This window comes from Gracilinanus agilis, chromosome 2 (assembly GCF_016433145.1).
Source record: "Gracilinanus agilis isolate LMUSP501 chromosome 2, AgileGrace, whole genome shotgun sequence".
NCBI classification, from domain to species: Eukaryota; Metazoa; Chordata; class Mammalia; order Didelphimorphia; family Didelphidae; genus Gracilinanus; species Gracilinanus agilis.
In genome coordinates this window covers 647,884,154-647,905,488 of record NC_058131.1, presented here as the reverse complement: position 1 = coordinate 647,905,488, position 21,335 = coordinate 647,884,154, and the positions used below count along the sequence as shown (strand labels likewise).

At 39.6% G+C, this 21,335-nt stretch overlaps 1 protein-coding gene across 1 annotated transcript in view; it reads left to right on the top strand.

Annotated features, from left to right (window-relative positions):
* Positions 1-20,804, top strand: part of ARHGAP19 (Rho GTPase activating protein 19) — an 80,387-nt gene extending 59,583 nt beyond the window's left edge. Inside the window, exons 6-12 of the mRNA XM_044665733.1 lie at positions 392-478; positions 2,742-2,807; positions 3,954-4,145; positions 12,376-12,474; positions 14,575-14,685; positions 15,079-15,157; positions 20,721-20,804. Of these exons, the coding sequence (XP_044521668.1) occupies positions 392-478; positions 2,742-2,807; positions 3,954-4,145; positions 12,376-12,474; positions 14,575-14,685; positions 15,079-15,157; positions 20,721-20,731 (645 nt within the window). The 3' untranslated portion in view covers positions 20,732-20,804. The remainder of the gene's footprint in view (positions 1-391; positions 479-2,741; positions 2,808-3,953; positions 4,146-12,375; positions 12,475-14,574; positions 14,686-15,078; positions 15,158-20,720) is intronic.
* The last annotated feature ends 531 nt before the right edge of the window (positions 20,805-21,335 follow it).

Sequence of the window (21,335 nt, the reverse complement as noted above, 5' to 3'; positions counted from 1 at the left end):
TTGAACTTTCTGGCTCCAGGCCTAGCACTCTGTGCACTGTGCTATAGATGGTACAGGTACCTTCTTTCTTGCCTATTTGAGTCTTACATTATATTCCTTCTAACAGTCTTGTTTCTTTGCTTGCTTCTTGGAGAGGATAAAATACTGGAGAATTAATTTCACATGGATTTCTTAGAAACTACATGATTCCTCATTGATAAATTTGTGTTCTATGGAAAACTTCTGGATCAAAATTTTTTTCCCCTGGGAGGAAGGACTCTTTCAATATATCATAATAGCTACTATAGATAACATTTTTGGAGAAAAATGGTCACTTGTAGATAAATGAGGTTTTTTTTCCTTCCTCTTGTATCCAGACTCTTTATTTGCATTTATTTTTGTCTTTGAACAGGTCACTGCAAATGACCTTCAGGAGAACATCACAAAGCTGAATAATGGGATGACTTTTATGATCAAACACTCTCAGAAACTTTTTAAGGTAGGCATTATACTGGGACTTAAGCAGCTGTGAAATTAGGGCCAGGAGGGAGGGAATTCAGCCAGATAGGAGTGGAGCTGGCGGCGGTGGTAGTGGTGGTTGTTGAGTCATTTCAGTTGTGTCCAACTCTTCAGAGTCTCACTTGAGCTTTTCTTGGCAAAGATGCTGGAGAAGTTTGCCATTTTACAGATGAGGAAACGGAGGCAAACAGTGCAGTGTCTCGTCATCTAGCTAGTAAATGTCTGAGGCTGGATTTGAACTCATGAAGATGAGTCTTCCCGATTCAAAGCCCAGCCCTCTATGCACAGGGCCACCAATTTGGTGGATTTTGGTTACCTTTATAAGGATCAGCCAAGCTGGGGATAAAACAGAGCTACCTTTTAGTCTATATGGGCAGGGAGAGAGAGGCCATTAAGGCAGTCAAGTGGAATCGGTCCCCCTGACTGAAAGCCCTGAAAATCAAGGCATCCAGGCAGAATTCTGGGCAAGATGACCGAAGAAGGAGAGTGCGGGATCTTGGCAGGAGGCCTGAGCCTTGGCCCTGCTCTGGAGCTCGGGGAGCTGCAGCAGGCCCAGAGTCTGCAGCCAGAGAGGCTCCCCCGCTTCCCCTCTGCTGCGGCCTCCTCGTGTCCTCGGAGCTTACCCCCTTTTTTGACTGTAGCCCAGCACAGGGACTGGCTCCAGAGCACAGCCATTAAGTCCTGGGCAGGGACCTCGCTGTAGGAGGGTTGGGGGGGGGTTCAAGCATGGCGGGGCCGAGGTTTCCCTTTAGTCCCCATCAGTGAACGGGCACTCCCTAAAGGGCGCTCTGTGAATTGGGCTGCTCGGGGAGCTTCCGTCTTACCTGGGGCGGTCCCTGGGCAGTTTGCCTGGCCCTGCTTTTGGTCTTCAGGCGTCCTCCTGTGCGTGGCCGCTATTGGGAGGAGTGTCAGCTCCCCGAGGGGAGGCGCTGGGGACAGCCTTTGTCACTGTATCCCCAGTGCCAGAGAGCTTCATGAATGCTTGTGGGCTCCTTGGTGTCCCCTGGGGTGCTGTCCTTTTCGTGGGCACTAAAGCCCTTATTCCTAAACTGAGCTAGCCAACTCCAGAGAGACATCCTTTATTTCATTACTTCCAGATCTGTCTCTCCCATGGCCCCCCGCCTGCTTTTTTCTTTGCTCTTGAGGCTTTTTGGGGTGTACTTTTCTTCCATTTCAGAGTGATAGAATTTTTAGAGTTGGAAAAGGTATCTTAAATCTCAAGGCCAGAGATATCTTTCTTTTAAATTTTTATTTTTAGATATTTTATTTTCCTAATTATAAGTAATAACAATTTTCAGCATAAATTTTTTGAATTAAAAATCTCTGTGCATTGTGCCACCTTATAAAATCCCAGTTGCCTTCCTCTCTCTCTTCCCAATCCCCTTCCAAGGATGGTAACCAATTTGATCTGGGTTATACATGTACTATCCTGCAAGATATTCTTCCATATTGTTATGAGAGAATACTTATATAAAACCAAAAGACCCAAATTAAAACACAAACTAAAGTGAAAAATAGTATGTTTTGATCTGCATTACACCTCCAACAGTTCTTTCTATGGAGGCGTATTAGCATTTTTGTCATAAATCCTTCAGAATTGTTCTGGTTCATTGTATTGTTGAGAGAAATGAAGTCTTTCACAGTTGATCATCATATAGTATTGCTGTTACTGTGTACAGTGTTCTCCTGGTTCTGCTTATTTCACTCTGCATCAGTTCATGCAGGTCTTTCCATTTCTTTCTGAAATTGTTCTTCTTATCATTTCTTACAGCACAATAGTTTTCCATCACTGTCCTAGACCACAATTTGTCCAGCCTTTCCCTAATTGATGGACATTTCCTCTCTTTCCATAGGTCAGAGATATCAAACAAAACTAGAGACTGCAGCCTGAACCAGATTAAAATATCATTGGGAAATGTTTAACAGAATAAATAAAATAACAATAAAACATGGACAATGTTAGTATGTAGTTTTCTAAGTCCATATGGGACCTTCAAGGATATCTTCTATTTGAGTTCAACACCACTGTTAAAGTCCAACTCTTTGTTGTGTATTTTTATAAAAATCCAAGCCTTAAAATTTTGTTCGAATTTTAAAAAATTGTTGCATAGAGGAAAAAAACTAAGCATTATTAAGGGATGGAAGCAGATTAAACCCCAGGACTGCAAACTTGTTTCATTTTTACTATTCCTAATTGCTCCATCCCCCCATTAATTTCTGATTTCTTTTTATGCCTTATTCAGGCTCCAGCATATGTTCGGGAATGTGCCAGGCTGCATTATTTGGGCTCTAGGACTCATGCATCAAAGGTAAGCAGAGTCAGTTGTTCTCACTGAAACACAAGAAACCAAGACCAAACTAGGAAATAGCATTAAAGCTAAGCTTTAATACTAATAATAGATAATGGACAGAGGAAAATGAAAGCTATACTTTGTCTTAAACAGGAATGAGGTGGAAGAATGTAAAGCTTCAAACTGCTTTTCTTGGGCATTTTTTTAGTATCACAACTCAAAAATAATAATCACTTTTAGATGAGTGAAAGAGCAACTTGGAAGGAGACAATGATGATGACGTGTGGAATGGAAATAATGGTTCCTCTGTCTTTCTGGGTCTTCTTTGGCTCTAATAATTTTCTCTTGATTGAATATATGAATGATTGAAAATATATCCTAGTCCACAAGGCCTCTGATGCTTTTCATTACACCCTTGAGTATTTTAATTGTTTAAAAAATAAGCAGAGGAGATATAGTCTAGAAATGGAAATAGGATTGTTATAGGTGAGGTCAGTTAAGTCGTATACGTGTACATTTTATATTCTTATTTTTAATCCAGTGACAAACAAAGGGCTGCCCTGAATGAGGTAAAGTATATAGCCTGTGGATCTGGAATTGAAAGCCATACCAGCTGAGAAGAAAACTCACCATTTGTTAGCAGAAAAATTACTGATTTTTTGTACATGCTTAGAACCCAAGTTACTGGTTAAAGTTTTAAAAATTTCCAAGGATTTTAACCAGGGTATGGCAAAGGATCTTTATGGACATTGCTATTATTTTCTTATGGGTCTTTGCTTATTTTTCTTATTTTTTTGGATTGCTTCTCCATCACATTCAATAAACATTAAAAACCATTAGGTAAACATTTAGTAGTAGCTCCTAATTAGTTAAAATTGAAGTGTGTCTTATCCAGGGCCTTTCTGCTTTCTACTACATCCTTGTATTTATCTCAGCCTATGCTGAAAGAAGTTGATAATTTTGGGGTAGAGCAGTGATACTATTGGTGAAACCTATAATTTTTAGATCTTATTTCACCTGGATAAAATGGAGGAGGAAGGATGTCGTTTCTTAGTGTAGATATATACTGTAGAATATTGATAGTTTTCTGTCCCTTTTTGATTTAGCCTGAAAATAGGAGCTGATAGGATTCCTTAATCTCTTATTCCTTTAAACTTTCTTCAGGATGACCTGGATCTGCCAACCTCATGTAGTAGTAAGGATTTTCAGCTTTCAAAATCTCATAAAAGGACCCGGATGAACACTTGTTTCCAACAGGAAGAGACACAACAACGCACAGAGGAGGCCCTTAGAGAGTTGTTTCGACACGTTCACAACATGCCTGACTCTGCAAAGAAGAAGAAGCTCATTCGACAGGTATCTAACCTGAAACAAAGAATGCTGACTTTGGGAAAAGGTCATGGTTATGGAACCGATAGAATATTTTTGAGAATGCAGAATCTAAATTGATGCTTGGTTTTCTTTTCTTTTCTTTCTTTTTTTTTTTTTAAACCCTTACCTTCCATCTTGGAGTCAATACTGTTATATTGGCTCCAAGGCAGAAGAGTGGTAAAGGTAGGCAGTGGGAGTTAAGTGACTTGCCCAGGGTCACACAGCTGGGAAGTGTCTGAGGCCAGATTTGAACCCAGGACCTCTCGTCTCTAGGCCTGGCTCTCAATCTACTGAGCTACCCTGCTGCTCCCATGCTAAGGTATAATAGTTGAGGATCTCAGTGGCCTCCTCTTTTGTTCAGGAAGGATAAGTGAGAGAGTCTGCCGAGAGGAGAGCATGCTCGTGGTGAATATCAGGTGTACCAAATCTCAGGACGAGTCAAGATTGTTGAGGAATGCTAAGGACAACAAAAAGTAGTTTGGGGTCCCCCCCCCCAGCTTTATTGAGGCAGGGATGGTGGTGCAAGCCTGTATTCCCTGCTGCCGGGGAGAGCTGGTATCATTTGAGTTTGGGAGTTCTCAGTAGCAGTTGGGCTAAAGCTGTTTGGGTGTTCCCACCAAGTTTGGCACCAATATGGTGAAGCCCTGGGGAGGGGGGTGCTACCAGGTTACCTAAAAAGGGGTGAGCCAGCCCAGACTGGCAAAATGGAGCAGGTTAAAGCTTCTGTACTAATCGGAATTGGAATTGGGCCTGTGAGTGGTTGCTGTACTTCAGGGTAAGCTGGAGGAACTTGGTCTCAGAAGCAAACAAAACAAACAACAACAAAATAAAGCTAAATATTGAGAAAGAGCAAAGACAAAGGACAGCTGCTTGGAGGAGATGAAATACTAAAAACTGACAGTATAGGAAAGGAAGTTAGTATCCCTCCTTATTCTGCCTCTTTTTCTGCCAAGAAGATTGACTTTTGTACTGGAAGGGACAGAACAAAACTGGGAGTTGGTACCCGACGTTAGTAAGACTATTGTGAGAGAACACGTAGCTGTTGTTAATGGGTTCTAGGCACTAGGCCCATAGGAGCTACACATCAGGGTACTGAAAGAACTGGTACCTCTGAGGGCTAAAACACTGTCAGTGATCTTTGAGAACTTGGGGAAAGGGGAAAAGTGTCACAGGGCCGGAGAAAGGCACCTATGAGAGCACAGTCTACAAACTATAGGCTAGTGAGTTTGACTCCAGTTTTTGGCAAAATTCTAGAATGCCTTTTAAAGAGATAGTTTGTGAACCTCTGGAAAAGGGAGCTTATGTGCCAAAGTGACCTCATTTTCTTTCTTCCTTTTTTAAAATAAGATTACTAGATTGGCCCCTCAGGGGAATGCTGTCAGTGTAGTCCCAGTAAAGTGTTTAGAGCTAATAATGTGAAATTCGATAGTAACAAAAGGAAAGTATTATTTTTTGTTTAGCAATATCAACTTCGACAGTACAAGATAAGGGAAGAGTGGCTACATAGCAGTTTATCTGAAGAAAAGACCTTAGGGCAGTGATGGCAAACCTTTTGGAACTTTTTAGGGACCCCATGCCAGGCCCCCCGCTGGCTGCGTGTCTGTGCCCTGCCCCCCATTGTGGGACATGCCCCACCCCCTGACTGCATGCACACTGGCCAAGGCAGGGCAGTGCAGTCCACCCCACCCCCTCCCACATTCAGAGGTGGGGCTAGGCTTTGGGCAGAGCTCATCTCCGCCTGGAGAGAGTGCCCCACCCCCTGTGTTTGGGGGCGGGGCCAAGCCAGGGGCCTGCTTGTGCCCACAGAGAGGTCTCTGCGTGCCATCTTGGACATGTATGCCATTAGTTCGCCATCATGGCCTGAGGTTGTTGGTGGCCTGGAAGCTCCTTACGAGTTAGGACTGCAACATGGCAACCAAAAAAGTGAATGCTATCTTAGATTGTATAAGAGAGGTACAAGACCCAGGGTTAGGGATTCCTCAGTTACTTGTTTAATAAGTTGTGTTATTGCCTTTTATTACACATTACATCATTACCAGCAGGCACTGAGCCCTCCTCTCTTGTAACAAAGAAAACCAGTTAAGTAGAACGATTATAGTTTTGGATGAATGAGAGGAGATGAGGCAGAAAATAATGGCTGATGATTTTTCTTAATCTCAGTAGCTGGTAAGAAAACATTCCTGTTAAAGAATTCTCCTACCCTTGTTCCTAAAATTGATTCTGAGATGTGACAGATTATGCCAAAGCAGCAGTCTGTTCACTTTTACATATTCAAAGACGGTGCTGATTTTAATCCTTTTCTGCAGAGTAGGTTCATTTGAGATTCCACAGAGGTCCGCACTGATGGTTAAAGAAGACAAGGCAGCCTCTTGGACTAAGCAGCACTCTTTGTGTGTGCATCATGGCTGACGCCTTAGAGCCGGACGAGACCTTAAAGGCTGTCCAGGTCACCGCCTTTACTGTACAGGCCCTGGGATGATAGTAATTGCGACTGTGCTTTTTCCCTTCAGATCTAAATATGACTTCTGGGACAGCTAAAGTAATGGGAATTACAGGCTTTAGAAATGGAGCCGACTGAGATTCTATAGTCATGGTGAAGGGAAGAGCCGTGACTGGTCAGCCAAAGTTTCAGAGTCAGGATTCCATGGCGGGTCTTGGGCCCTGCTCCCTGCCCGGAGAGGTCCCACTCATGAAGAGATATTTCCTACCAATCTTTGTACACATCTCTTGACCCTAATTGCTGAGCGGCATGGCTTTCCAGCCAGTCTTCTTATCAGGGCATTGTGTTCCCCAGCCGTAAAAATGAGATTCTTTGACAGCTTTCAGGTATTTCTCTGTAAAACATCATAATGAATGTTTAGTCAGAGGGGTTCATGCTGAAACGGGCCTCAGACCCCACTTCCTCATCTATCGGAGAGGGCAGAGAGGCCCAGCTTTTGCTTCCTGAACGAGGCCCATGTAATGAAGAAGAAAGACCTACAGAATCCCGAGTGTTGGAAGCAGTGCAGGTACCAAGTACAATCGGGAGAGAAAAGGCTAGGAGTCCCTTGGCAAGGGGATAGACAGAATCAGCCCATTGGAGAGAAGGGAAGGTGGGAAATAATAGCACTTCCTGGGTAGGGTACTCAAACAAGGAAACAGTTGGGGAGATTTCCTAAATCCTATTTTTATAGGTGATATTTGAGGAGTAGTAAACCAAAAAAAATGTGTAGGGGTTTTATCAGTAAAAGTAGAATCCCGTGCTCTACCTTTGGTGTGGATGGTGGTGGGGAGGTAGCGATCAAGAGTGATCTGTTAAAAAGTAAAAGAGCCTTTATCTGTTCTGGCTGGAGGTGAGTGGGGGCGCAATCAGTATAGGGTGCTAGAGTTAGATACAAAAGGGACTTTGGAAGGCATCTAGTTCAAATCTCTCTTTACAGGTGAGAAAACAGTGCTTCTGAGAAGTTAACCAATTTGTCCTATGCATTTGAGTCCTCTGACTCTTGGTATGGTTATGTCCTAGTACAGGGAAATATTGGTAAGTTAAAAAATAAAAGGGACATCATGACAGATATCATGTGCTAAAAAAAAAAAAAAGAAAGAAAAAACCAGTAATATAACTCGCTAATCAAGAGAAAAATAAATGTAATAATTATTGAATGTTAACATTACTGCCAATTGCAGAATGAAAACAAAATTGGAGAATTTTCTGGTTACAGGGAACCCTTTTGGAGATTCATGCAAATTAAGAATAAAAGGCTGAAATAAAATCAGTTGTTTCAGCTGAATCCAAAAATGCAATAGTTGGAATGATGATTTTAGGTAAGGCAATAACAGTTACAGAAAATCTCAAGTCAAGCACCTTGTAATTTTAAAGCATCATTTGAGACCATCAGTGTCAAGAGGACATATACATATTCCTAAAGAAAAAGCTAATGGAAATGAAAAAAGAGCCCTTAATTTAAAGGACTTTAAAACTACTATATCAGAATTGGACAAATCCAATTCAATGCTAAACAATTCAAGGAAATGAAAGACTAACAAAATATTGGAAAACTGCATTCACCACATCAGGTGGAGATTTCTGAGTAGGTCTTTGGAAAATATACATCTTATAAGGCCTCCATGTCAATAACTAGAGACAAAAACTAATCATGTGCTAAGGTACAAAATTTATAAATGTAGAAAAGTAGAAGTTTTAAATATTTCCTTTAAAGACCATTATTAGATTATTACAGGAAATAAAATGTGCAGATTTTAATAAAGACTAAAAATGACTCCCCAAATAAAGAAGGCAAAGAACAAGTCATAGAAACAATAAAAAAATTTATTAAAGAGAACAGCAATAAGGAGAAGAAATATTGATATTCCTGGGATGCAGTTTTCATAGAATTTCAGAGGTGGAAAGGACCTCAACGGTCAACTAATCCTAGTTGTATGTGAAAGGAAATCTTCTCTCTAGCATCCCTGATGAATGATTATCTGCCTTAAAGTTCTTGCATTTCTTCCTTTCCCATATAGTGCCTCTCACATAAGTCCTTAGGAAATGCTTGTTGATGATGATGAAAAATTTTCAGTTATACAAAGCCTCTCCAGACAGACTCTTTCTTTGTTAAGAAGAAATCTCTCCATTTGCAACTTCTCTCCATTATTTCTTATTCTAGGGACCAGTAAACTTAAGTTTGATTTATCTACATGATAGGTCTTCACAGATTTAGAGCTGAAAGTCCAGTGCCTCATTTATAGATTGAACAACCCATAAATGAGTAGTCATCTTTTGACTATCCAATGGATTTACAAGTGAATTCTGTGAATCATTTTCTACATTTAAAGACCAAATAATCACTATATTGAATAAACAGTCTTCAAAAAGAGAAAAAGTACTCCTCATACGCTATGAAATAAAAATGATTCTGACCCTCAATCCTGAAATAGGATAAAGCAGAGAAAGAACATTTTATACCAATATCAACAATTAACATTGATGCAAAAATATTAAATAAATTAAATAAAAAATTCAATATTAAAAAATTCTAGCAAAAAAAGGTTAAAGTAATATATTAAGTTATTTATAGTATTTAAGTTGAATTTATATCATAAATACAAGAATGTTTCAATATTAGGAAGATAACAGAGCCATGAGGATTAGGTATGTGGTTCAGTGGATAAAAAATTAGGCCTAAATATGGGAGGTTGTGAATTCAAATTTGGCTTCAGATACTTTCTAGCTGTATAACTTGTGGCCAAATCACTAGACCCTAAAATCTTACTGGACTTCTGCCGATGGTTCCAAGGCAGAAGATAAAGGTTAAGCAACAACAACAACAACAACAACAACAACAACAACAACAACAACAACAACAACAACAACAACAACAACAACAACAAGAAGCAATTGAAAGGGGAAAATAAGATATTAATAAAAAAATTTTTTTAAATGCCCAGTCTTTTTTTTTTTTTTTAAACTCTTACCTTCTTTTTTAGAGTCAATGCTAAGTATTGGATCCAAGGCAGAAGAGTGATAAGGACTAGACAATGACTTGCTCAGGATCACACAGCTAGAAAGTGTCTGAAGTCTGATTTGAACCCTAGACCTCCCATTTCTGGGCCTGGCTCTTAAACCACTAAACCACTTAACTGCCTCTCAATTACTTATGAAAACAATATTTAATTGTAGGTTTAAAAAAATAATTTGAGCCAGATTCTTCTTTTCCCTCTCTTGTTCCTTCCCTCTCCACTCCTTGAGATGGCAAGCAATCCGATATAGATTTTTTTATCTGTAATAATGTAAAACATTTTTTTATTTTAGCATTTTGTGGAAGGAAACAAAAAAAATGAAGAAAGAAAACAAAATATAGTATGTTTCAGTCTGTATTCAGGCTCTATTTTTTTTTTTTTTCTCTGTAGGCAGATGAGCCATAAGCATTTTAGAAGAGAAAAAGAGGACTCATTTGGGTAGGATTCTGCCATACCTTATGTTGCTCACAGTATGGAATGACTTACAGAGTTGAAATGACTCAGGGGAGTTTGTATTTGTGAAATATAGGTCCTTTGGAACTAATGCAGATAATCACAAATTTCTAAGCCCAAGAGGATGGAGCCAAGATGGCAGATTAAAGAGAGCAACAGCAACCTAGCTAAATTTTCTCAACATTTCCCCTCCAAACAAATTTAAAATGGTGCTTCACAATGGCAGAGCCAATGAAAGGTCAGGCTGAAACATTTTTCTGGCTTAAGGAAACTTAGGCAGGCCACAGGAAAAGTCTAGAGTAGTGTCCTGTGTGGAGTCCATACATGCTGCAGCGGCAGCTTCAGGAGCTCTCAGCCCAGAAACAGAAGGGGGTCAGACAGCTGGTTAGAAAGGGATTACAGGGAACCTTTTGCTTGCACTGGGTATTGCTGGCAGTGATTGGCAACTTTATTGCCCATACACAGTTCTGGGTTGCAGTTTCAGGGCCAAGAGGCTAGTGTTTGTGGCTGTAGAGGAGGAGGAATCCTTTGTGGATAAAGACCAGAGCAAATTCCAGGAAGACAGTGACCCTTTTCCAACATAACACCACCTTAGAAGCACTAAAACTTGCAGACCCTCTGAATTGGCTCTGAAAACAAGAGCATGAAAAAGCTTGAAGCTTGGGACGGTGTCTTCTCACCCCCAGCTCAGAGTTAACACAATGACAAAGAAGACCAAGATACAAGTTCAGAAGAAGACAACGTGAAAACCACTATCAAAACAAACTTTAGAGAAAAGTGCTTATTGGACCCAAGACCAGCAAGAATTCCTGGGAGAGCTAAAGAAAGAAATAGAATAGTGGGGGGTTGGGGGGTGGGAATTAGGGCAAGAAATGAGAGTAATACAATAAAATTATGAAAAGAGAATTAAGTTTGGTAAAAGAAGTGGTAAACAGCCATTGTCTCAGGCAAAGCAAAAGCAAAAATAGATCTTATTAAAAAGATATTTAGGAAAACTATATTTTGCTAAAAAGGTACCATATTTTTTTTACAGCCAGTATCTCTGATAAAAACTTAAATTCCCATATATAATTGCATCATATTTATAAAAATAAGAGCTATTCCTCAATTGATAAATGGTCAAGAAATAGAACAGGCAGTTTTCAGAAGAAATCAAAGCTATCTATAGTCATGTGAAAAAATAGTTCTAAATCACTATTAATTAGAAAAATGCAAATTCAAACAACTTGGAGATACCACCTTACACCTATCAAAAATGACAAATGCTGGAGGGGGGATGAGGGGAAATAGGTAAATTAATGAACTGTGGTAGTGAACTGGTCCAGCCATTCTGGAGAACAGTTTTGAACTAGGCCCAAAAACAGTGCAATACCACTACTTGGGGGAGATAAAATTAAAAAGAGAAATATCTATATGTACAAAAAATTTATACCAGCTCTTTTTTTGGTGTCAAAAAACTAGAATTTGAGGAGATGCTCATCAGTTGGGGGATGGCTGAACAAGTTTTAGCGTTTGGTTGCGATGGAATGCTGTTGTGCTAAGGGGAATGATGAGGAGAGTGGTTTCAGAAAAAGATGGCAAGACCTGTATGAATCTATGCAAAGTGAAATGAGAAGAACCAGGGGATCATCGTACACAGAAACAGCAATGTTGTAATGATGATCAACTATGAAAGACTTGGCTTCTCTGATTGATAAAGTGATCTAAGATCATTCCAGAGCCTCCAGAGAGAGAACTGATGAACTCTGAGTGCAAATTAAAGTATAATTTTCTCACTTTTTTTCACATGTATAATTGACATATTATTTGCCTTCTCATAGAGAACTGGGCAAGGTCTGGGAGGGAGGAAGATAATTTGTAGCTCAATTTAAAAAGAAAAGATCCCTTTTCAGCACACAGGTCTTCTTTTATGCATATATTCATAGAGAGTAGATTTAAAAGGTATAACATTTGGCTCTCTTTTTTTTTTTTTTTTTTAAACCCTTACCTTCTGTCTTGGAGTCAATACTGTGTATTGGCTCCAAGGCAGAAGAGTGGTAAGGGTAGGCAATGGGGGTCAAGTGACTTGCCCAGGGTCACACAGCTGAGAAGTGGCTGAGGCCAGATTTGAACCTAGGACCTCCTGTCTCTAGGCCTGACTCTCATTCCACTGAGCTACCCAGCTGCCCCCTATTTGGCTCTCTTTTAGGCATTTGTATTTGGGTACTTGGAGGGGCATCTGTTAGTGGGAAAATAATAATGAAATATCTGATGTATTTTCTTCAAGTTTAATAAGCAGCCAGTAGTTCAAACTCCAGGAGCAGATGGAGCTACTCCCCAGTTTCAGAAACGGACTCGTTCACGTTCCTTCAGTGGACTTATTAAGGTAGGGAGGTCCAAACCACCGAATTGAAATTTTTGACAAATAGAATGCTTGGGCTAATCCTTTTCCTATCTGTGAAATAATTTTGTACTTTTTTGGTGTGTAAAAGGTACATGTTCAAGGATGCTTGGATGGAGTTTGGAAAAAGTATTATGAGAGGCATTTTGATGTGTAATAACTGTAAACTGAGAGGAGTACCCTATAGCTACGTTTTAGTGTGCACACACATATACACACACACTATGTATATATACATTACAGTACTTATAGTATTCGGTACTATCGTTCAGGTGCTGAGGTGAGTGACAAGAGAATTGAGTTTATACAGCCACAAACAAAGGATGATGATTCTCGGGTGGCTGTGAAAAGGGCTCTAATTGAATAATGGGAAATGTTTCTCTTTTCCTCCAAATTGCTGATGTTTACATATAAATATGTACTGTTTGTTAAGACTCACTCTTGGAGGAGGCAGGATCAGGGGCTTGCTGCCTGCTGAATACCACGGGGAAGGCTGAGGTCTGGCTGGAGAATGAGACCTTCCCTGGCCCCGGAGGAGTGCCCGGCCCTAGCAGGTGGCTCCTCCTCTGAAGCTGGGGCCGAGGCCTCCTGGTGCTGTGAGCGCCTGCCCAGGGTCCTGCCGCCCCCCAGCTGTGCCGAGGCTGGCTCTCTGTCCTCTGCGCCCTTCTGTCCTTCGTGAGAAGCCCTTCAATGTCTTAAAAGGTTCCCCACTCAGAATTTTGAAATGCCAACCCAGCTACACTAGTCATATTTTTTGTTCTCATGTTGTGATATTATTGTCATTCCTTAGAATGCTTGTCTGCAGTCATCTTTTTAAGAGATTTTTTCCATCCCTTGGAGCCGAACCTTTCATTAAGACGTGCTACCACCAGGTGGTGGTAGATGCATTGGTCACAGCACGGATGCTGAGGCCTCCGAGAGACATGATTAACTGGAAGACAGTTTTTCTACTTCTTATCTTAAGGAAGGAAAAAACTATTAAACTATATCTGTGTAGCCACACTTAGTACTCGACTTTGTTTAGAAATGCAGATCTAAGAGATAAGTTCTTTTGTACAAATTGGTATCTTTCTCCCCGGATGATGACCTTTCCCCATCCTAGCCTAATTTAATTTTAATCAATACGCTGAGAGAAGATTTGAAAATCCCCTCAGAGCTTTCTTTCAGCAGATTGCCGGAAGGTTTTTGCTGTTCAGCATCCATAGGCCACTTCTTCAGCCAGCATTTACGGAACACCCATCATGGGCAGACCCCGGGTGTCACCGTGGTTTCCTTAATGGGACAGTCCTGGGGAGGCTCTTTGAACTAATTAAAGGAATGCCCTGTTGGCCTCCTTGTCAGCTGGAGGAGTCACTCTTCTCTCCCTCTGCCCATGTTTCCTTAGAACCATGGAACTGTTTGCAGGGGAGAGGTGGAGGACCAGGCAGAAGAGAGTGGTTGAATGGAATGCTGAAGGAGCCCACCTCCTGGGGTGTCTGGTGTCTGGGAGGGGGTGGCAGAACACCTGCGCTTTGATGGCAGTGTGGGGGCTGCCTAGCCACCTGCAGCTTTGACGAACTGCCTTGTGAACAGACTTGAAAAGGGTCTCATCAAAGAAAGGCTATCATGCATTCTAGATAGTATAAAACGGATTTCTGCTATGAGTCCCATTGAGAGAGTCCTGGGATGATAACAAATACAAACATGTGTGAGAGATACAACTCTTTCAAGTTAAAGAGTTTTGTTTTGTTTTTTAAGAATGGTCTAGTGCCCATTTCCTCTCTTAAGGTTTTTAAAAGCATTTTGGACTTGACTTATATAAGCTAGTTTAAATTGATTTCAATGCTGTTTCTCTGTCTCACTCCTCTGCCTTTTAGACCTTTCCTTCCATTTTTAAGTTATTCAGGCAAAGTGATCATTTGAACCCTGAAATACTTCCCTTTTTAGACTTGAACAATCCATGACATTTTTGCATGTGAAGTTTTGTGTCAGGCTTCATGCAGAATTAATTAGAAAGATATGTTCTTTGTACCTGAGGAATGTATCTTATAGCCATGATGCCTTTTATTCCTTCCATTAAATAATATTTTTTTCTTCTTAAATTAGCGGAAAGTCCTGGGGAATCAGATAATAATGGAAAAGAAAAATAGGTGTTGTACTCCGGAATCTGTGGACATTGGTGAATTGAACAGATCCAGCAAAGAAAATGTGAATGTAGTAAGAGACTTTTTTTTATCTTTTATGCTTATGGGATGTCTTTCTTATTCTCCATTTGATTCTATCAATGGCCCTGTGAGCCATTGAGTTTTCATTTTCCTCACATATTTCCTTTTGCTGATTCTTGGCTTCTCTTTGTAAAACTTTGTTGCTTGCCTAAAACTACATCATTCATATCATTAATCATGTTCCATATTTAATAATCTGTATGTATTCTAGTAGATCAGCAACTGAATGTTAAGATTTCATGGGATATAAACTAATTATACATAATATTTAAGTACCTTCACATATGACCTATGTAAATAAATCAAACATTTACTTTGAAGCAAAATCTGTTTACAGAAATGACCCTAGAACATCAAAATCATTTTAAAAACCATCTTGTTCCAGGTTTGTCCTGGATCTCCAGCACTGAAGGGGACACCAGCAAGATTAAAATTCTCTGAGAACAAGAAAGAAGGGAGAAAAGGTACTGCATGGCTGGTTTATGTTTTGGCCTCTATTATTCCTCATTGGCATTTACTTTTGCAACTAGTAGTTGGGATTCACTCCCTTAGTGGCATTTTAAACAGAATTTATAAATACTGTAGTAGGTGCTATAAGAAAGTCAGATAGATAGATAAGCATGGCATAGTGAACAGAATCTTGGTTTTGGAATCAGAACAATCCGGATTCAAAATTTGCCACTGATATTTACTAACATGGACAAGTCAAGGCAATCTCTTAGAGCCTCACTTTGTCAGTCTGTAAAATATAAGTAATGATGATAGGATATGTAGTTCATAGTTCATAAAACTATTGTAAAGCTCAGATGAGATAATGTGCCCTAGTAATTTGCAAACTTTAAATATGCTATGTAGAAGTTATTATAAAAATATTTAAGCTTTTAGAATTTACAGTCTTGTTGGAGAGATTTGACTTATTTGAAAAAGTCTTAGTACTTCCAGAGTAATTCTTTTCAAAGAGAACACTGATATAAATTGTTATAATGCAAACCAAGTAGATAAGTGCTGGGGGAATGCATAGTAAAAGGAGTGATTACAGTCATCTGGGAAGAATAAAATATCAAACATTTAGCAAGTTTTTGTGAGCAGGCAACTAATCTATTTTAAGAGTTGTTACAACTGATATAACTGTATTCATTGTGGCTTACTAATTAAGTAACAGTCAGCTTCCTCTTCCTACTGAAGGATGTACGAATTGTCATAATGCAGTGCCTCATTAAAGTTGCTTTTGGCACAGAGGAATGATAGTTTGGGAATTCCATTCTCCATCGGCTATACTCTGTAGCGATTCCAAGGCAGAAGAGTGGTAAAGGCTAGGCAATGTGGGTTTGAGTCGAGGGTCCAGGGTCACACAGCTAGGAAGCATCTGAGACTACATTTGAATTCAGGACCTCCTGTCTTTAGGCCTGGCTCTAAGTCCACTGAGCTACCTAGCTGCCCTGTGCCATTCTTTATTCCAGTGATTCCCAAAGTGGGCGCTACCGCCCCCTGGTGGGTGCTGCAGCTATCCAGGGGGGCGGTGATGGCCACAGGTATGTTTCTCTTTCCTATTAATTGCTATTAAAATTTAAAAAAATTAATTTCCAGGGGGCTAAGTAATATTTTTTCTGGAAAGGGGGTAGTAGGCCAAAAAAGTTTGGGAACCACTGCTTTATTCTAAGGAAGATTGGATCTTGGTCATTATGTAGTTATAGTGTGCTTTTCTCTCTGCATTAACAAAGTGACTTAGTTGAAGGCCTCATTTTGCTAAAACTTGAGGATAGTTGTTTGTGATGCTCTGGAGAAGGTAAACAAAAACAACCTTTTTTTAGGTGAAAAATTTCATCTTTTTACAAAACTGAAGTTTAGTTCAGTCTTTCATTATTCTAAAATAGATCTTCTGGAATCAGGCATATTCTCTCATCACTCAACTGGTTCTTGGTGGCCAATAGGGACTGTAAGCCATAGGAGTTGGGGACATGTAGAGAGGAATCAACAGTTCCTCAGAATGAGTTTATACATCACATTTCTCACCTAAATTGCCACTTCATTTCACCAGAATTTTTAAAAAGTAAAATCAAGAAAATTCATTGTTAAGGTCTGTTTTTCTGTTCTTTTATAAGGAGAAAGGGTTTTCCCTCTTGACTAGTAGCCCCTCTGAGTCTTTGATACCTACAGTTTCTTGCCTCTGTTATTCCATGGTATTTAAATCTCTCTCTTTTCATCATCTTCATCTTTCTTTTTTTTTTTTTTTTGGCTTTTTTCTCCTCTTTATCCTCAAACATATAAAGATTCCTCCCTTACAAAGAAAAGTCTTAGTTTGACCCTCAACATTTCAAGTCATAATTCCTTATACTTTCTTTTCATTGCCATATTTTTTGGATGATTCAGTTTCTTCACTCCCCATTCACCTTAATTTCCTACAGGATGGTTTCCGCCCTCATTACTCTGCTGAAACTCTTGCCTTGAAGGTCCCCAGTATCCTCTGAATCTTCAAATTCAGTGCTGTTCTCAGAGGCCTCATTCTTCTTGACTTCTTGAACACTTAAAATTGTTGCTCAACTCTTCCTTCTTCAGACTTATCCCTTTGCTATACTTTTGTTTTCCTTTCATAGTGACAAAAAATTCTGTCTCTTTTAATAATTCTCTTTGATTTCTTTTAGTCCCTGTTTAAAGGCATACTCCAAAGTTCTGCCCTGGGCTTTCTGTTGTTGTTCTCTTTATATCTTTTAAAGTTCTTGGCTACTTCCATAGTTTTGGAATTTGTGTGTTTATTTTGTAGTCTGTGATTTTACTCAACCTCTTAATTGTCTTAGTATCTTTGCTGATTTCCTAGGATTTAAGTCCTTATCCTCTCATTGTTGTCCTTTTCTAGACACACTCCAGTTTGTTGATGCCTTCTCAAAAATGTGACAACTGGAAGTGAACCCTGTGATAATTAGATTAAATCTACCCTGCTCATCTTTAGATTTAATCACCAAAGGTGAAAACATCTACACTTCTCTCACAAATTGGGATGTCTGTGACCCACATGTACTAGAGTGGGTGACGAATCAGAATTTACTGACTGCCTCCTGGGCAGTCCTAAGAAGAGCGTTTGTTGTGACTGGACATGTAAACTATGAGGAAGGCATAGGAAATGATGAAAAAGAAGGTCCTTTAAAAAGGGAATTCAGTGAGTTCAGCGGGGCTTTTGAGTTCGTGTCTTGGATCTGAAGGAGCTCTGCTTGTTTGTGACTGGACCTGGGAGCCTGAGACCTTGGTGAGACTGTTCTTAAATCTTTCCTTTGGAATTCCATGTGGTGAGTGTGAAGACTAAATCTTCCTGAACTTCTCTTAAGGATCTTCCCTTTCAAATGAAACTCTGTGACTGAAGCCTTTCCTTCATTTACCTCCGGGGCTCTTCAGCCCTTGGGCCTTCTGGCCCTCAGGCTCTTCAGCCTTGAGCTCAAGGCTGGACCTTGCTTGACTGAGGACCAATTAGATCTGCCTCGGTTAAACTAGGGGATTGGAGCAAATTACCTAGTGTTAGATTACTTAGCCTATCTTATCCTCTCTCTCATTTCCTTATTTCTTTTTCTTCTCCTCATTTGTAAATAAACTTTCATAAAAGTCATTTTGACTCAAGGTTATTCTTTAATTGGGGCTTGATAATTATTTAATTTCTTGGCTACCAAACCTTTTAATATTCATCCAATCAAAACCCCTTTTTACCCCTTACACCCAATACTTAAGAGGTAGTCTAACCACAGTAAAGTGATCTTTCTATTGGAACTGTCACCTCTCTTATTCTAGATACTCTTCTTCTCTTAACACAGCCCAAGATTGCATTAGCTTTTTGACTGCTCTGCCACACTGTTTTCTTATTTTGAACTAATACTCATATCCATAAGCTTTTCCCTCATGTTACCTAGCCATTCCTGCTATTCTCAGTTTCCTTATCTGTAAAATTGTAGGGTACAAGATAATTTCCAAATATACTTCTAGTTCTAAAATCTCATTATTACGAACTTATACTGTTGATTTTTTTTTTCCAACCCAAATTTAGGACTTTAAATATTTGTAGTCAATGCCATTCTAGTAGAACTGGTTTCTCTCATTGTGAGCCATCCAGAAGATCTTTCTGACCTGTTAGCTTTCTCCACATTTTCCTTTCTTCATCATAAGGATATTTATTTCCATGGATCTGTAATCTCATCAGTGTGAGTATTCCCTCTATTAGTGATTGCATTCCCTCATTACCTTCTCTTGTTATGCAAAGGCATGCCCATCAGTCTTCTCCTGGGTGTCTACCTCAGTGCACAGATATATGCCTGGTGTCTGCCTTCTGGTTCTTAGATGTTTTGCTCTTTAAAAAGGCCACCTCTCTTCCTTTTTTCGTCATATATTTTTCTGACAGTATCTTCCATGCCTGTAATGAATCTAATCCCATCAAGTCTTTTTTTTTTTTTTTTAGAAAGCATGTGGCAATCTTTTATGTAGTTTTCAAATAAAAATCTTGACAGTGTCCACTTCACTTTACATATGTTCTTCCCTTTGTATTTGAATCTTGTTTTCACTGACTATGTATGTACACACAGCTGCAGGTAAGTCGATAAGATTTTTGTTCCATTCATTGCAGAGAAACTAGTGAGTGAAAATATGTGTTCCATAGACTCGGGCTGGAAGACAATCTGTTTTCCCTGCTCTTTGCACCCGCTTTGATAACATCTAACTTGTGGACCAGAAGGAAGGGGAGAAGTGAAAAGGGCCCTGATGCAGCAAGACTGATTTATGGTGGTTCAATTTATTAAAAGTAAACTAAATTTACCAAAACTGAACTAAACTAATAGGTTCAATTTACTCCCAACTTAATAGCTATAGTTCAATTTGTGTATTACCCACACATTGCATTTATCTGTAGACCTGGGGCCATCATATTTGTTCTGCTTGTAGCTTGTTATTTTTCATTTTCTAAAATACAAGATAGTATATAATATTGTTCCATGTGAATGTAGTTTATCTCCCTAATTAGGGTGCAAGGCAAAGGCTTTGTTTTATTCTTTGTATTCCTCCTTCAGTATTTCAAGGATCTGTGTAGTGTGGATACTCCCTTCATCGATGCAGATTGTAACCATTCTGATTTCTTAGCTGTTTTCTGAGAATTGATATGGTCACAAAATTCACCGTCCTGTGACCAACCTGGTGATGAGCTTCTGCAAACTTAGTGAAGTTGGTCCTTGGACAGTCTACACACAACCTTGTACTAAGGTACCCTCCGCAAAGAGGAAACCTCATCTTAGTGTAGACGTAACCCGGAGTTCTTGAAGCCTGGCCTGGGGAACACATGCCTTTGGTCAGTTCTTTGTTCCCCTAGCCCAGACTTCAAGAAGTTGGGGTCACCTCTGCATTGAAATAAGACACAAAAGTAGGACTTTGTGGATGACTTCTTTGTGAAAGGGTGTGTGATAATGAGTGCATGAACTTCATGGGGTACAGGGCCACTCGTGGAAGCACAAATTTGGGTAGGAAAGGCTTTGAATGGGCTTTATGGGCCAGTGGACACATTTTAAATTTAGAAAGGCTTATTGCCATGTTGGTTATGGCCACTCTCAGAATTGTCTATTAAGCAACAGAGAATTTTAGTCTGTGTTAGGTGAGGGAGTTCACACACTAGTAAGACTGTATATCCTTGAAGGACTGAAGAATGAAGTATCTGCAGAGAGATAGGAATGACTTGCCCAAGAGCACGTGGATCATGTGTGGCAGCCAGAATTTGAACCCAAGTCCTCTAATTCTCTTTCTTCCACACTACACTTCCTTCCCTATGGCCCCTCACCCCGTCACCTAGCATAATGAGATGAGTACAAATGCAAGTGGTGAGGGTAAGTTGGACAAAAGTCATTGGAGAAACTTTGCAGAGGTTTATGCAAAGGGTCACTTGGAGGGAGAATTTCAGGAGCAAATTTCCCAATATTTACATATTATTTTATTTTTCAAGTTCACATACCTAAATATGTTGCATATGTGTTCAAGTTTATTAATTCTTTTATTCCTCTTTAAATCTAGGAATCCTGTAAAGGAAACCAGAATTCTCAGGCTTTCTACCCAAGAGTCTTCCATTTAGCACAAGCTAGGTGGGAGTCAACTATATAGTAAAGCATGGACTTGCAACCTGCCTCCTGCAATTTGAATTTTCAGAGCCAACTAATGCTATGACTTGACTGTTACCTCTAATTCTACTCACTGGATGATTATTTGGAAACTGTGCCTTCTGAGAGAATATTGTGAATTTGTATATATTTTCATTTTTAAAAATTATTTCAAAACATGGGAAAACCACTAGCTAACAAACCACTTAAACAATAGAATGAGTACTTGGAATAAAATGGGCTTGAGAGCCCCTGCAATGTAGCTGTTCAGTAACCTTTTAAAAAATCTGATATCTGTCTTTTAAATATTGCCTCATGCTTTCTTTGGAAACTGGTGGATTTTTTTTTTTTTTTTTGCTGATATTTTTTGGCTTTTCTTTGTTTTAATACATGATTTTCTTCTGTAAAATCCTTCATTTTCAATGATGAAAACCTCAACATATGAGACATTGAGCCATTTTTAATGTCATTTGACTCTTCTGTCTTTAGGAAGAATGTTTTTTAGGATTGAGGGAACCTGGGTAGTGCTTTG